An 18,350-nucleotide genomic window follows, 5' to 3' on the forward strand; every position below is an offset into this window, starting at 1 on the left:
TTATGTACTTTGACATTTATGTTCTTTGACATGTATAAAGTTTACACAAAATCTCATGCTTTACATTTATTCTGGCTACTTGTGTAATCTTGGACCTCTTGGACGACAGCTCTACATCATTCCATAGTGCATCAAATCAGTCCTTCCTTAAATGCAGAGGGAGCATAAATTTGTCAGACTCACTTCCTATGAAATTTGAGTGCCTAATTTATTTGCATAGTACAGCATGTTTTGCAACAAACTGTTCCTAAACCTCGTGTACATATAGCACAAATTCAGACAATGTTTCCAAAACTCACCCAATCCTAAAGCACTATTTCTAAAATCCAACTTATCAAAGCTGGTGTTACTGTAACTGGAACATTTTCAAAGAATATTCAATGACGGGAATGTTCTCACACAACTTTTGTGAAGTTAAGAGCTTGCTATGTGTGCTTTCGAGTTTTTGGCATGCCATTGTAATTCAGCTGTAGGCTAGTGAGCAGTAGCTAGCAGCAGCTGTATCCCACTTGCATACAGCATTTAGTTTATTCGTTTTTGTAAGGGTTTCTGTGAGGAAGTGAACAATATCTATTTATCTGTGTTGAGCAGTGTTTTCTTCTAAATGTTTCCAATTTTTTTTTTTTTGCATATATTAATGACACATGAGCTGACTTAATCAAGTTGTGTTCAGTTCTTAACAGGAGCAGTAGCCAGAAGCTGGACAACTCAATTTGAATTAGTGAGCACTCCAAGAACTGTGGTCTTGTCACTGAGAAACGAGTGATAGTCAGAAACATCTACATCCACATCTGCAGTGAAAAATGGCCTTTGTTTTCATTATTTCCACCCTAACTTGTGTACCATACCTGTGACACTCTCTACATCCTTTCGTGATAATACAAAATGTGCTACTGCTCTCTGAACTTTTTTGAAGTTCTTCATCTGCTAAGGAACACACACCACACAGCATTACTCTAGCAGAGGGCAGACAAGCATAGGGTAGGTAGTCTCTGTAGAGGATCTGTTGCACCTTCCAAGTGCTTTTTCCGATAAAATGCAGTCTTCGGTTCACTTTCCGTACAATGTTACCTATGTTGTCGTTCCAATTTAAGCTGTTCGTAATTATAATCCCCAAGTATTTAACTGAATTGATACCCTTTAGATTTGTGTGGCTTATTGTGTAACCAGTATTTAGCAGATTACTTTTAGCACTAAATGGGAGATCTCACACTTTCCATTATTTAGTCAACTGCCACTTTTTGCATCATATAGATATCTTGTCTAAATCAGTTTGCAGTTGGTTTTGAATTTTTGATGACTTTACTAGGTGATAAATAATAGCACCATCTGCAAATTATCTAAGAGGGGTGCTCAGATTGTCTCCTAAATCATTTGTATAAATTAGGAATAACAGGGTATCTATAATACACTAGACTCTCACTAATCCGGCCATTCCTGGCACTTATGGGTGCCGGATTAGTGGAAGTGGAAGATTATTGAGTGCCTGAAATTTATTTTATTCATTTATTTTGTTTTTTATTTATTTTGAAAACATAGGGGATATAGTGTACTGTACTTTACTTAACTGAAGGATACAATTTTAAAACATAGACAATATATTTTGTTAAATCCAAACATACATTAATTTTCAAAGAAAACTTAGTCCTGAGTGTATTCTGTACATAGTTATACAGTCGTATCACTCACTATGAAACATGTCCCTAATTTTTAACTGTCGCTATGATGATACGCGATGGTGGCATGCTTAATCATGCAACTGCTTAACAAGCATTACATCGGTACTGCATGTATCTGGTTGTTGCATAATGTACTCCAGGAAGACCTTGGCAGCTTCAGCACCAGCAGTGAGATAAATCTTCATGCTTTCTCCTCCTGTGTCCTCCTCTTCATCACTTTCATCATTACTTTCTTGCACGCTTTTGATTATTTCTTCATCTGTTACAAGTTTGGTTTGTATTACAATTTTCCTCATTCAGCCACTTAGTAACATCATCATCATCAATTTCTTCTCCTCCCGGAATGTCGTGGAACATGTCAGTGTACAAAGTAATTGATAATTCCAAATTGACTGGCTCATTGCTGTCACTCACTACTGGATCCAACCCGGCATCAATGGATGGTCACAATTTTCTCCAGCTCTTCGTTATGGTAGTGTTCTCCACTTTATTCTATGCTTCAGCTTCTTGGAAAACAATATCACGCATGTTAATTGCTTTCCACGCCTTCAGCGTAGTCTCGATAGAGCCATTTTCACTTTCGTTCAGCAAGTAGACAAGAAGTGAATGTCTTTAACGACATTCAACTGATTACAAAATTCCTTGGTCCATGGGCTGAATTAGGGCTGTCATATTGGGTGGGAGAAAGAGTGCTTGTACATGTATATCATTGGAATTTAAAGAAACATCTGAAGGATGACTGGGAGTATTGTCAATTGTAAGAATAGCTTTCAGTGGAAGCTTTTTCTTCTTTAGCTCTTTTCTCACTGCTAGTACAAATGTTTCATAGACCACCGAGAAAATATTTGTCTGTCCATCCACGCTTTCTTCTGGGTGCAATACTGCACTGGTAGAGTATTTGTGTCAGTGTGTTGAAAACAGTGTGGATGTTGGGATTTTCCAATCACCATAACCGGTAGTTTATGACTCCCATTTGCATTACATCATGCCATTACTGTTATGCGCTGTTTCTGTTGCTTGTAACCACGAGCTTCCTTCTCGTTCTTGGCAGCTAATGTTTTTGAAAGAAGGATCTTGTAAAAAGAGTCCTGTTTCATCAGCTTTAGACAAGGCATCAGCAGTTAAATCTTCTTCCTATACCATCTTCCATCTTACAAACTCATCAGTATCCTTACCGTTAGCTGAGCAACTTGCCCTGGTGACTGTTAGCTGCCAAATGTCATGTCGTTTTTTCCAGTTTGATAGCCAATCTTCGCTTGCTGCAGACAAGTTACTACTGCCAAGTTGTTTGATATATGCAGCTGCTTTTCCTTTATAATTGGGTCACAGACTGGAATTCATTTATTGTGTTGTTGTATGAACCATCTATAAACAGCTACGTCCAGTTCTTCGTTCTCTCTCTCTCTCTCTCTCTCTCTCTCTCTCTCTCTCTCTCTCTCTCTCACTCACACACACACACACACACACACACACACACACACACACACACTTCCGTTTTCCCAACTCACTATCCATTTGTGTTGAGTACTGTCGAATAACATCTTATTTCTTTTTGATGTCATAAATAGTTGCTTGTCCAACATTGAACTCAGCAGCAAAGGCTTTCTGCAAAAAACCTCGATTTAACTCATCTAAAATTTCAAGTTCCTAAATTTCAAGTTTCTGCTTGAGGTCTAGTGTGACATGTTTCCTTTAAGAAGAATAAATCCAATCACACAACTGAGATGGTACTCCACTGGCACACAATTTGATTAGAAGCTGCTTGTGAGAGATTATATCAAAGCCTTCTGGAAATCTAGAAATATGGAATCAGTTCAAGATCTCCTGTCAATAGCACTCATAACTCCGTGAGAATAACAAGCTAGCTGTGTTGCACATGAACGATATTTTCTAAAATCGTGCTGACCTTGTGTTAATAGATTGTTTTCAAAGTAATTCTTAATGTTCAAACACAGCATTTCAAAATTCTACTGCAAATCGACATCAGTGATAGATCTGTAATTCAGTGGATTACTTGTATTTCCTTTCTCGAGTATTGGTGTGACCTGTGCAACTTGTTGTCATCAAGCAAACAGTTGTATATTATTGCTAAGTATGGACCTACTATGTCACCATACTATGAAAGGAAACCTAGCTGGTATACAGTCTGGACTGGACGACTTGCCTTTATTAAATGATTTAAGTTACTTTGCAAAGTTTGAAAAATTAGAAAGATATGGAATGCAGGTGGGGATGACAATCAGTCAAAGACCAAGTATATGTTAACATCTAGGAAAAGGTGTAGTGAGGGAGAAAAAAGCACGACTATGAATGGGAAAGAATATGAATGTTGTGAGAGCTTTAAATATCTGTTAACCGAGAATAATGATATGAGTGAAGAAATACATGCAAGGATTTCAGGTGTTAACAGGAACTACTTTGCACTGATTAAAGTATTTAAAGCAGGAAGCCTCAGTAGGAATCTGAAGCTGATAGTATGAGACCTGCTGTGATGTGTGGTTCAGAGACTTGAACTACCTATTCGAACGCAGAACAACTGGTGAGATAAGGACTGATGAATAGAAGTCGGAGGGGGTCCTTGAAAACCCTTGTTATGGAGAGTAAGTACAATGTGAAGGTGCCAGACACTTGGAAATAATTGGAAGGAGAAACAGCATTGGTCGTATTTTTTTGTTTTATTATCTGCAAAAATCGATTTTCAGTCACTTAGTGACCATCCTCAGTGCTGTAATATACAATTAAAATTGGTAGGCACTGGTATCAACAAGCTTAGAGCAATCACATAAACTGTCACATTCCTCACATAGGTAAAAAAAGACTGCAATGAGGTGTTAGCATTTAGAAAAAGTGTACTGTATTTCTGTTTCTAGCTGGACCAGATGGTCAGTTGTGGATCTTCCCTCCCGGAAACCATCCTGATAGGACAAAAGACGCTGAGATTCAAGAACCCAGCATAATCTGTGGGCAACCATCCTCTCCAGCAGTTTGCAGAACATCATGGTGAGGTTAATCAGTCAGAAACTGTCAAAAGACATTGGATTTTTGCCTGGCTTAAGAACTGGGACAATGATACTATCTCCCCATTGTGAAAGGAAGACACCTTTGAGACAAAGACAGTTGAAGACCCTGAGTAAGTGTAGCCTTCGAGTAGCATACAGGTGCTGGATCACCTGATTAAGAATTAGGTCAGGGCTTGGGACCGTGTCACAAGGCAATGCAAGAATCAGAAACAGTTCTCAGTTAACAAAAGATTCATTACATGATTTGGTTTGATGGAGGATAAAACACTAGTCATTTCTGCAGTAGAAGGGTAACCAAATAAGAGGACATTGATGCTGTCACAAAGTGGGTCACAAGATGTTCACAAAGAAGTGATTCATTGGTATGGAGGCAACCCTGAAGGACAAGACCCAGAACAGTTGTTGATCATTTGTGGCCAAGAAGACTATGGAACCTTGGCTACACCTGGGACGAAGAGGTGTTTATTCCCAGGAAGAAGATACAATACTCAGCATTCCTTCTTGCTAGATTTAATTAGACAGGTAGCCTTACCACAAAGTCCTTTGAAAGTGATAAGGTTTGTGCATGAAGGATGCTGCTTAAAATGTTCCACGTCTCTTCGGCAATCCTGAACAGCAACTGCAATGTCTTGAGTCCACCGTGGCACTGGCTGGCAGTGGAGGGCACCTGAATAAAGGGAAATAGTAGTTCCGGCAGTGTGGGTATCACATCTGAGATTCTTGCACAACCTCACTGATGCAACCTGATAGAGAGCAGGCAAAGGTTACAGCACAGGCATTCAACTGCCAGTTGGGTCTTCAAGCACCCAATATGGTAGTTGGTCCATCGGGTGATGGCAAGGAAGTGACAGAATCACCATAAGCAGTCACTGTCACAAAGATTGGCATGTAGTGACCAATACAGTGAAGCCACGAGACAGAGAGAAGAGAACATTAGATCAATAGCTGAAAAGATGCCATGGGTGACAGTGAAGTGGGTAGGAGTATCATCACTAAAGGAAGATAGAGCATGGTAAGAAGCTGGCCAATTGGAAGGCTCCAACCACACACAGTGGTACTCACCAACAGGAGGTGGTGTGCACTGAAATACACAAGTACTATTGCTTCCAACATAGTACGAAGGGGAATCCACTCACTGACAACATCTGTGTGGACCAATGTATAGATGCCTCCATATGCTCTCTCAGGGTAAGCACAGTTCCAATAGAATTCACAATAACTGCAGAGCATTGGGGACTGGGCATCAGTGAAATGCATTTCTTGTAGAACAATGAAAATTGCATAAGAGGAGGAAATAAGGTTTTTAGTTCTGGCAGGTGTCAGTAATATCCATTACAGTTCCACTGAATGTTTGTGTAATGAGCGTCCAGGTTTGGTGTGAAGGATGAGTGTCCAGGTTTGGTGTGAAGGAGCCAAGGGGACTGGTCATGCCCTAGGATCACTGTCTGCCACCAATGGCAGTGGAAACACATCAATGAGCATTAATTCAGAATCCAATGGAGTGGGGGGATCTTGTGGCTCCGGGGTCACCAGGGTGGCCTTGTACCGATTCTTCTTTGGATGCCACGATTCTTGTGAGTTTATCCTTGATGAACATGAAGATGGATGAAGAGCAGGCAACCCTGGGACCTACAGGTCATGGTTCCTTCAGCCATTGGTTGGAATCAGGCCCCAGATCTGTAGTTTCTGGGGAGAAGGATCCAAAGAGGGAGTCTTGTCACTGGTAGCTGCTCCTTCAGCCAGGTGCGGGAAGTGGTTGCTAAAGACGGTGCTGTGAGAAGCACAAGAGATGAGGGTGGTGGGAGAACCAGTTTTGAAAAAATGGAGGTATTTGGATTGATGACTGAGTTTCACATAATTTGACATCATCTGTATATACTTTTTTCCTTCAAGATTGGACAAACTGGTGAATGTTAAGTACAATGTTCCATGCAACTGACACACAAAGATGTGTTGCTCACAAGAACTACTTTCGTGGAGAGAACATCCACAGCCACCACATTCTGGGGCCGCCGTGCTGCAGGAAAACATATGACCAAAGCACAAGCATTGAAAGCACTTGTGAGCAGTGGGTCATAGGGTTTAACATCACATTTGTACACCACGAATAAATTTTCTATGAGGACACTCCCTACAAAGGCCAAGACAAACACGCCTGAATCTATTATATAATCATTGGGATCTTTCTGGACTTGCAGCTCAAGACCAGCCTGTAGTTCCTCATCTGTTTGAAGCATAAAGTCAAGGTGGAAAATGACTGGTTGGACCGTATTCAAAGTCGTGTATTGGGCAGTGATCACTGGTACCTTACCCAGACATTCACATGCATGAAGAGTTGTAGACTGAGCAACAGGAGAGGCTTTAATCAACAGTAATCCATTGCACATTTTTCATAAAGACTCTACTTCTCTAAATTTATTTTCAGTATGCTTCACAGAAATAATGACTTTGTTGCGGTAAAAGTCTACTGTACAGCAAGTACTTAAAAACTTGTTTTGCTCCTAGATGTCTGGTATGCCCCGCTTTCCAAGGGGTAGCCAGTATATTGAAAGTAGTATGGTTGTGACTAATTGCATGGAAGTTTTGATGCCTATCTGAAGAGACAGCCAGAACAGAACAGCCATAATCTGCAAAATGTCCACCCTAATGTCAATTACCACGATCAAGGGCTCTACCCACAGACACCACTCACCCTAGCAAAGGCCATCTGGGATGATGGCCGTTGCTGGGAGTCCCAATGCTCCAGGAACACAGACATCTACTTCATGGCATGCATGGTGCCCACGAGCACAATTCAGAAAAACTGGTGGTGGTACAAAGGATCCAGATGCAGGCTGTAAAGCAATCACTGATGAGAAAAACACTGGGTTGGGCAGCATGCACAGCAACAGGGTGGTCCAGCTGTCTCTTGGCCGCTGCTTGTCAGTGGTCATTCTTACAGACAGACAGCTTGTTGGTGGTCTTGGTGGCATACAAAGCAGCACAGGGCGTGCAGCTAAGTTTGTAGATTACACGATTGCTTTCACAAGTAGCCCTGCCGTTGATGGAATAGGTGATGCTTGTGATAGAACTGGAGTAGGTGGTGATGGAAGGGTGTATGGGACAAGTTTCACATCTAAGTCTGTTACAGGGATAAGAGCCATGAGGCAAGGTTGGTATCAGGGGTGGAGTAACGATGGACAAGGATATTGTGTAGGTTCAGTGGGTGACGGAATAGCACTATGGGACGGGTGGGAAGGATAGTGGGTAGGATATTCCTCATTTCAGGGCACAAGAGGTAGTCGAAACCCTGGTGGAGAAAGTGACTCAGTTGCTCCAGTCGTGGGTGGTACTGAGTCATGAAGGGAATGCTCCTTTGTGACCAGATGGTGCAGCTCATGGAAGTGATGGTTGACCAAAACTTGTTTCTGTATAGGGCTGGGAATGTAATTTCTGTCTGTGAAGGCCTCAGTGAGGCCCTTGGTATATTTGGGAAGGGAGTGCTCGTCACTACGGTTGTGACAGCCACGAGAGGCTGAGCTGTATGAAAGGAACTTCATGGTACGGAATGGGTGGCTGCTGTTGAAGTGGAGATATTGATGGTGGTTGGTAGGTCTGATATGGACAGAAGTACTCATGTGGCCATCTTCGAGGTGAAGGTCAACATTGAGAAAGGTAACTTGTCATGTTGAGGAGGACCAGGTGAAATGAATAGAGGAGAAGGTGTTGAGGTTCTGGAGGAATGTGGACAGGGTGTCCTCACCATCGCTCCAGATCATGAAGATGTCTCAATGAATGAACCAGGTGAGAAGTTTGGGATTCTGGGTGGTTATGAAGGCTTCCTCAAGGTGGCCCATCAATAGGTTGGCATAGGATGGTGCCATGTGGGTGCCCATTGCTGTACCATGAATTTGTCTGTAGGTGATGCCTCCAAAGGTGAAGTAATTCCGGGTGAGGATATAGCTGGCCATGATGACCAGGAAAGAGGTTGCAGGTTTGGGATCAGTTGGGCATTGGGAAAGGCAGTGTTCAGCAGCGGCAAGGCTATGGGCATTAGGGTTGTTAATGTAAAGGGAGGTGGCGGAATAGTGACAAACAAGGCACCATGTGGTACAGAAAGAGAAATAATGGAGAGTCAGTGGAGGAAATAGTGTCTTACATGTACGAGTATGGTTTACGAGCAATAGGCTGTCTTCAAGAGCACAGATTCTCTCCGTGAGGGCATAGTAACTTGTCACAATGTGCTGTCATGAGTGGTTGGGTTTATGGACTTTAGGAAACATGCAGAAGGTGGAGTGCAGGAAGTGGAAGGTGTGAGAAAGAAGACAGACTCAGCAGAGGGGTTGTAGGATGTGCCTGAGGTCTTGAGGAAGGACTGGAGATTTTGTAGAATTTCTGGAATGGGGTCACTTTTGCAGGGTCTGTATGTGGATGAACCTGACAGCTGGAGGAGACCTCCCACCAGGTATCAGCTACCTCATCAAAGGCAAGGCTACATGTAAAAGCAGTCACTTAATCTACAATCTAAGTTGCAACCACTGCACTGCATTCTACATGGGCATAACAACCAACAAACTGCATGAACAGCCAATGACAAACTGTGGCCAAGAGACAGTTGAGTTGCCCAGTTGCTGAATATGCTGCTCAACATGACATTCTTCACTTCAGGGACTGCTTCACAGTCTGTGGCATCTGGATCCTTCCTACCAACACCAGCTTTCCTAAACAGCACAGGTAGAAACTCTCCCTGCAATGCACCCTACATCACCTTAACCCCCTGACCTCGACCTTAGTTAATCCCCTTCTTTCACCCATTCATCACCTACACAGCCTTCAGATTCCTATTTCACAAATGCACCTACAGTCTTTTAATCCCTCCTCTACTTCTCTCCCCCCCCCCCCCCCCCCCAGTCTAACCTCCCGACTGCACCTAGCTACCCTATTCTGTTCTCACCATATCCCTCACCCTGCATGCTCCCACAAGCAGCACTTCACCATCCCCAACCCCTAACCTGCTAAACCTTCCCCTCCACACTCAGCCTCCTCCTTACCGCCACAACCCAGACTGCACAGTGGCCAGCAGTGTCGCCTCAGTGACCAGAGCCATTAGTCACGTGTTTTTTAATTATGCTTGCGTGAATGTGCGTGTGTCGTCTAGTTTAGAAGGTCTTTTGGCCAAAAACTCACATGTTTAGTAGTCTTTTTGTTGTGCCTGTCTGTGACTCAACATTTCCACAACATGATGAGTAGTTATCTATTGTTTTCATAATAGTGTCGTTATTCCATCCTGGATCTTCTACTGTTTGACCTATCTGCTGTTGTTTAGTCATTGGCTTTAAAATGCTGTTTGTTGCTGGCTCTTTTCTACATTTCCACTACATGATGAGTAGTGATTATTCTTTTCATAATTGTGTCATTATTCTATCCTGGATCTTCTACTGTTTGACATATTCGCTGTTGTTTAGTCATAGGCTTGCCAATGTTGCTGGCTCTTTTCTATATGAAATAGGATTGGTGTGTGCCCATTGCAACATGCCCCCTCTGTCCTACACCATTCCTTTCCAATCAAGACACGGCCCTGATGGTTACTAGCCAAGTACACAAGTGATTCACAGCGAATAGCCTAATCCTAACTTTTTTCAAAAACAAATATGACAGTTTCAGAAAATAAATAAAAAACTTCAAGCTCATGAATTGGATATTAGCAACCAGAAAATGGAAAGAGTAAATTGGTCAGCTAATCAAGAAACTTAGATCAGTGTGATTCACACTAAGAGTCATTCCTCACTTTGTTACTGGGAAGTAATGCTGTTGCAACATTTTGCATACTTCCATTCTAGACACTCCTACGATACAATCTTCTGGGGAAATGCTGCAGGAGTTGAAAAAGTTTTTAACTTCAGAAACAAGCATTGGGGCCTTTCATATAAATTCCTGCAGTAATCTCTTCAAGTATATCAGGATATTTAGGTTAACAGATCAATATGCAATACTCACTGATAATGTTTATAGCCAAACAGGGAATTATTTCAGGAAAACTGTCATTCACAACATCATAAGACAGGCGAAGGCTCTGCTACTCTCACAAAAGTACACACAGGAGTTACTGAAGTTAATAAAGTACAAATTATGATGACAAAACATAAAAAGGGTACTTTCATTTATTTTACTATTTTAGTCATTCATTTAAAACTTACACCTGGTTTTAATATTATAAGCAACCAGCTGTTCTTTGAAAATGAGCAAAATAGAATACATGTGATCATGTAATACTGTATTATTTCACTTGACTTACCCAACATTACTAGTACATTACTTGTGCAATATGTAAGCAATAGGACTAAATAAAAATCAAATCAAGCCCTTGGTTAAATCATAAAATTTTATGACTTACTTCTGTTTCTACACCTAACTATATTGCTTCTTTTTTTTTTTTTTTTTTGATACTACTTGCGTGATCCTCGAGTGGAACAGAGGGAGGGAAATATGACTTTGGCGCAAATTGTGCCCTCCGCCACACAGCGCTTGGTGGCTAGCGGAGTATATATGTAGATGTAATCTGTCTGCCCACTTTTAATATTTTGATGTAAGTTCCCAGTGTCATTACAACCAAGGCCCCAGAGGCACATATTGATCCCATTTTTCTAACAGCAGTCTGTGATTAGTTGAGCACCTATTTCAAGACTGAAATCACATGACAGGATAATATAGGTATACACCCTAATATATGGTATCTAAACTCATTTGCCAATGAATTGGAGTAACAGTAGAACTTTACAAAGGACCACAAGGGAAATTACAGATGGAACAGCTGAATTGTGGATCAGTGTTTCATGCGATTTAAAAAAAAATTAAATCATAGGGCTACGGAGGTGGATGGGTGAAGATAAGTGATCAGTTTTTCTTTTTGCAAATAACACATTTCCTCTTAATCATACACATAAAAGGTGTTGTAAACATCTGCACATGGGAGGCCCATTGTTAACTTTAGCCGGCGTAAGTGTATTCTTAAAGTCATCTATAAGTTGTGCTTTTCTGTATAAGACTACAATTGCTAAAAGAAAATAATGACATGAAACTGTAAGAAAATTCAGGAGGATAACCTTGTGTGTTCTAGTCTTCATTTCAATGAGATATTTCTTATAAATCACAATACAACACCTGTAAGAATTGAAAAAATACTAGCAACCAACTAATTAGGCAACACCACCCCCGGTCTGAGATAATGAAAGTCACCAATTTCTGGAAAATATAGCAATCAAGGAGCTTAATTTTCTATATCTGTTTACAATAGTACTAGTGGGCCATTCCGTGCCAAGTGGTCTAATATCGAGAAATGTTCCCACATGACCATCATGGATTTTGATGAAATTTTGTATGAACGTTCACACATGTTCTCAATGAACACTGGTAAAGCTTCAGTTTCAGAAATTCAATACTTGCAGAGATATAGTCACTTGTTTGAAACCATAGCACAGCTTCCAATAGTGCATCCTTGAATTTTCAGCAACTTTGAGACGAGACATCTCTGTAAGTATTTGCATGAAAGAAACAAAACTTGGCCATCTTATACAACTTTTAGAACTCTTTGAAGCAAAATATTAAGAAAAGGATTTCTGAGCAATTTTCATATTGATAATTTGAAGCAAAGTTGGGCGAAAAAATAGCTGTTTTAAAAAATTGTGTACTTTAGTTTTTTATATCTCCAAAAGTAATTGTGGGATGTACATGAAACTTCGCACACCATAACTCACCAACACAAGGTCTTAGAATATAAAATTCAATTCTCCTATTGCTTTCCATTATTTCACAAATCTAGGATGAAGTTGATTTTTCAAAAAGTGCTAAAAATGGGTATTTTTAGTCAAATTTTTCAAAAAAGTGTTTTCTCCAAACTCTTCTAAACTATGGTCATTAGAAAGAGCATATTCTAAACTATCTAGAAAAGTGGATTTGGTTTTGCAATGCAAGCATATAAGGCCCTAAAAAGTAGCATCATCAAAGAGGTGCACTGGAAGTTTGAACACATTTTTCTGGCACTCAAATTATACCTGAAACCTTTTATTATGCCTAATAAATGTTTATTAGTGCCTTGAATAATTGAAATAAAAAGATCTAGTAAATAGGCAATGAGACTGTCAGAAAAACTTGAAAACTATGAGAAGTTGCCCTTCTGCTTTTATCGTAAGTGTTCATCTGCATAAAACTCTTCTCATTTGTAAAAAAAAAAAAAAAAAAAAAAAAAAAAGAAGAAGAAGAAGGGGGGAGGGAGGGAGGAGGGAGGAGAGAGAGAGAGAGAGAGAGAGAGAGAGAGAGAGAGAGAGAGAGAGAGAGAGAGAGAGAGCATAAAGAATTCAATGAATAATAGCTTCATATTTTTTGTACTTCTCAAAATTGTAAATATTTACAAGTGGAAAATGAACCTAATTTTTGGATTCAATTGTATAAAACATTTTTCCAAAAAAGAATCAGTTTGCTTGAATCATGCATCAAGTGATGTAAATTTTCCAATCAATATTGCAGAGATTTTAATACCTAGGTGTTGTAACCTGTGAATTTTTGTCTTAAAGTTATTAGGGAAACGTGTGAAATTGGTTGGTTAAACATCTAAGAGTTTTAATTTTTGTATTTAATCACACTTAAATGTAGCCTATTACCTTGGTAAATACGTAACCACTAGTTTCACAGAGAAAATTCACAAGATTCACTGTTTATAGAAAATATAATGGCAACAATTACTTTAACAATCAGATTGTTTCATTATTGTGAGCCTTGTTTGAACAATCAGTATTTCAGTGGTGTGTTTGCAGCACAGTGAGTGGGTTCTCTTGACTGAGTGTGGATTGTTAAGTGACTCTTAAGACCATCAAAGTTTGTAATCTCATTTACTAAAAATTGTTTTCATTGTGTCTTTTATAGCATATATCTCTTATTAGATTTTTTTCATTGGTATTATACATTGTGTATAATTTCATTCAGTAGCAATTTGTCTGAAATTTAAGCAGATTATAATTTGCACTTAGAGCCCAAATACATTATTTAGTTACTGATTAAAGATGAATGCAGAAGGGAACAGCATACCTTCCTGCTCAATTAAGCAAGGAGATAGTGGAACAAAGTGTCATGTCTTTTTCTTTGCCAAAAAAGCTGCTTTAAATGGTTTGCGAATTTTAGTGATGAGGAAAAAGAGTTGTTGGTCCGACGTTCTGAAGCAAAGCTGGACAATACCTCTCAAGTTTGCCTACACCATGAAGCGCTCTTATTGACACAATATGAGAGGTTACAAAACAAATGCTTCAATCCCTTTGGGAAGGTGAATCATAATGGTAAGGCACGAATTCGCACTCTTGATACTGAAACAGCTAATAAGGCTTCTGATATGTTGAAGAAGCAGCTTGTTAATAACATAAAGCCAGGTCAGAAAATTTGTCCGGCTTGCAGGACTACCTTAAATAAACACTTGGACGAAGCTTTATCAGCCTCATCATCACATTCTGATGAGGACTTTACACCAAAAGAAGAATTAAATAGTAGCTTATTGTCTATCATGTCAAAAATTGAAATAGGTTTGAGGAAACAATCTAAGGAACCCAAGAGTGCCTTCTAATTTTACACAGAGCACTTAAATAATTTTACTATCAGGCTTGGGAACCTGTGTAAAGAAACCCTTATCAGGCTTGGGATCCTGTGGTAAAGAAACCCACCCGTGGCTGTTGTTGCTAAGCTATTGGGCGTGGCCCCTATGGCAATGGGAATGCTAGTTTTCTCAGGTGAAATGAAACTAGCAGTGGTTAAGCCACCATGGACCATAGCAACTCATTTATACACTTCTTTTCCATCAGTAAGCTGGTGTTGTTCAATAAACAGGCAACTAATAATTAGATGATTATGCAAATAAATTTTATGATTTACATTCATTCTTAATAATAATAAGTGTGTGTGTGTGTGTGTGTGTGTGTGTGTGTGTGTGTGTGTGTGAGAGAGAGAGAGAGAGAGAGAGAGAGAGAGAGAGAGAGAGAGAGAGAGAGAGAGGGGGGGGGGGGGGTGAGGTGACAATTAAGAAATAACATTGTTTCTATTTTTATTCTTTTGCTATTCGAACTTAAGCTGGGTCCTATTCATCAGGACTTCTTATTTCACTTATCCCAGATGTTAATAAACATGTATAAGGCAAAATAAAAGATTTCGGGTATAATTTGAGTGCCAGAAAAATGTGTTCGAACTTACAGTGCGCCTCTTTGATGATGCTACTTTTTAGGGCCTTATATGCTTGCATTGCAAAACCAAATCCACTTTTCTAGATAGTTTAGAATATGCTCTTTCTAATGACCATAGTTTAGAAGAGTTTGGAGAAAACACTTTTTTGAAAAATTTGACTAAAAATACCCATTTTTAGCACTTTTTGAAAAATCGTCAAATTTATCCTAGATTTGTGAAATAATGGAAAGCAATAGGAGAATGAAATTTTATATTCTAAGACCTTGTGTTGGTGAGTTACGGTGTGCAAAGTTTCATGCAAATACTTACAGAGATATCTCAAAGTTGCTGAAAATTCAAGGACGCACTATAGAAAGCTGTGCTATGGTCTTAAAAAAGTGATTGTATCTCCTAAAGTATTGAATTTCTGTAACTGAAACTTTATCAGTGTTCATTGAGAACATGTGTGAATGTTCATACAAAATTTCATCAAAATCCATGAGGGTCATGTGGGAGCCTCTAGACCACTTGGCATGGAATGACCCTAGTCTGTTTCAGTTTTCTATCATCATGATCTGAGATGTCATTATTAAAGTTTAAAAAATGTTTGAACATGATGGATCATCGGTGAATTCCTTAGTACAGAAGGAAAGTTAATATGGAAGGCACTGAAGGTTTCACATGGGAGTGAATGTGGCATACTCCATCTCAGTGAAATAATATATGAAGCTGATAAGTGAGTGTTGGTGGGTCATCACACAGAACAAATTTAAGAAATGAGGGAAGAGTAAATTATCTATTGTTACTGTTATTTGCTATAGAGTAACAGGTTATGAAATGACAAAAACTTGATGAACACATATAATATACAGGATTATCGTATGGGTGCACAGTGCACACAAGTAGTAACCGACTATCATCAGAGTAGGTGTAAACACAAAACGTTTATATGCATCAGTACCTCCTTCACTATCGTAAATAAGCATATCTTCTACATAAACAATTTGATACATGGTTTGGGACAGTTATTTCATTGCTTTCTTGAGATAAATCACAGAAAATTGCATGTAAAACATAAAGCAAACATTCCTTTCAGCGTGCATAAATGTGCTACACGTTGGATGACATCTCTGTTAAAAAGGACTGCATCTGATATTTAACAAAAGACAATTATCTGAACTATACAGGTTTCCGTTACAGTACCCTGTCAGTGAAGGTATCGGAGAAACAGGTATTAATTATTTAGGAATAAAGTAGATGACTCACCGAAAGACAAAGCACTGCACTGTCGAGAGGCACGCAAACAAAAGGTATGGAGCTTGGCTAACTTTTGGAATGCACTTCCTTATGCTAGCTCTCTCTCTCTCTCTCTCACACACACACACACACACACACACACACACACACAACTTCTCTCTCTCTCTCACACTCAATCCTGGAGGACCTCCTCACTACGGATCAATTGGAAGGGAAGTAAATCTAATCTAATCTCATTCACTCACTCACTCTCATGCACACGCCTGTCTCCCTACATTGTGCTGAGTCAACTGATATATGAGAATTGCTGAGTCAAGTTAATAGGTTTTAAAATGGTTACTGTACGACCACATTTCATTGCCAAACATTGTTCATATTTGCTTCTGTACAACATGTTCAATTATTTGTTTATAAAAACATCATATGTGGACTTTATCATGACATGTGATCAGAATTTTTAACGGCACAGATCATTGTGACCGCCATCTAATTGCAAAGTCGTAAGTACGAGGGCAGATATAGCAATTCTTCAATGTGACTGAACAGTTCCATACGTAGGTTTTGTGTGACACTATGTTGTAGGTCTCAAGGCACAGCTAATGAAAGATTGGTGATATTATTTAATTTCATCCAAAACTAAATCAATATAAATAAACCTGATTATCCACAATCCCTCGTGAATGTTATTAATTCAAGAGGAAAACAATGAAAATAGACACTGGGAGAGAGCAACTATTTCTAATATGCTGAGTTCATACCTTGTTGCGGTGTTCCTTTCTGCGCTCTTAGTCTTGTCCAGTGTTCGGAGATATTCATTATGACTAGTGGGTGCAACGAAACAGAAACACTACCAACAGTGCCAGACGATGCCATAACACTTTTAGCTGGAGCCGTCTCGTCAACCTCCATTTCTGTTTTCTGAGAGTTACTCATCGTGATGCGATAAGCGTGTCGGTAAAATATGAATGAAGAAATTACAGTCTTCTTCCAAATTCGCCTGCAGACGTTTCTAACACATATTTACACTCATACTTTCGCTACCTTGTGCATGTTGTTCTTTGACAATGTGATGTTTCTGATTAGCGACGCCAAAGATTTAAAATTAACGTAACTTGTGATAGCGAGCATCGCTGACGTCTTTAGTTATATTTATGTTAGACTGTGGTTATATTTCGTAACAAATGAAACTATCAATGCAGCTTGTATAAAAACTAAAATTTTTCGAGGCTCAAAGAAATTATCAAATGTTTTTTTCCTTTTTATTCGCTTCTATATTATCTAATGTGTAATCCTACTAACTCATAAAACGTAAGTTATTAATGGTTCTTTTTCCATAACGCCCACAACAGACGAATGTCTTTGACTACTGATTTGTTATCTGAGTGTCGTCAATAGTACTGGAAAGAATACGTACAGCAACAGCGAGTTGAGTACCATACGCGAACATACAGGAATTAAAAAGTGAATTGCTGGGACAGCACCACGTGCATGGACATCAGCATGAATCTGAGTTATACTACGGTAGCAATGTTTCTGGGCAGCAACAATTCTATATGAAATAGTACCGTTAATTGGGGTGAAGTGATCTAATGTGATGGACTGAGACAAAACGCCGTGTTTGATATGCATCTATATAGGCAACGCAAAGTAAATGTGGCGACATTGACGTTTCCCAGGCATGTACGTCAATTTTTAAAGCATGAGGCAGTCAGCTGTTGTTTTACTGCTAATTTTGCTGATTAGTTGTGTTGTTTACTATGAGAGACTGTGTTGTGCCTTGTCCCATATTTGAATAAAGATGAATTTCCTGCAAAAGGTAAGGAACGTAACTATGATCAATAATTTTTTAATGATATTCCAAATTTAAAAAAGACTTCTTTTTAAAAAATGTAAAAAAATTAAAGTTGGTTCTGCCCTGGACGTACCACTTCACTCCACTGAACCTAAATTTTCCTAATTCAATGTTTTTTGTATTTTCGGTAGAACAAGATGCCCACGTTTTACAAGAGTCCCCCTGGGACAAAATCAGCACAAGGCTGATGATTTAAATAAAGTCGTAAATGAAGTAAAAAATGGAAAATTAACTTTGGGTGCTGCATTGGAAAAGTGTCACAGACACGGCAAAGATATTTTGAAAATGTAAAAAATCCTCAAAAACACTCTTGGCATGCAAACAACTTTGAGTTCTGTAGAAGAGCCTGTATTGAAAGGTGGGTCT

General features: G+C 39.3%; 1 protein-coding gene across 1 annotated transcript in view; it reads right to left on the reverse strand.

Annotated features, from left to right (window-relative positions):
* LOC124595177 (COP9 signalosome complex subunit 6) overlaps positions 1 to 17,230 on the reverse strand; it is a 45,605-nt gene extending 28,375 nt beyond the window's left edge. Inside the window, exon 1 of the mRNA XM_047133790.1 lies at positions 16,891 to 17,230. Within this exon, the coding sequence (XP_046989746.1) occupies positions 16,891 to 17,065 (175 nt within the window). The 5' untranslated portion in view covers positions 17,066 to 17,230. The remainder of the gene's footprint in view (positions 1 to 16,890) is intronic.
* Positions 17,231 to 18,350: the final 1,120 nt, after the last annotated feature.

The sequence above is a fragment of the Schistocerca americana genome, chromosome 2 (assembly GCF_021461395.2).
Source record: "Schistocerca americana isolate TAMUIC-IGC-003095 chromosome 2, iqSchAmer2.1, whole genome shotgun sequence".
Classification (NCBI taxonomy): domain Eukaryota; kingdom Metazoa; phylum Arthropoda; class Insecta; order Orthoptera; family Acrididae; genus Schistocerca; species Schistocerca americana.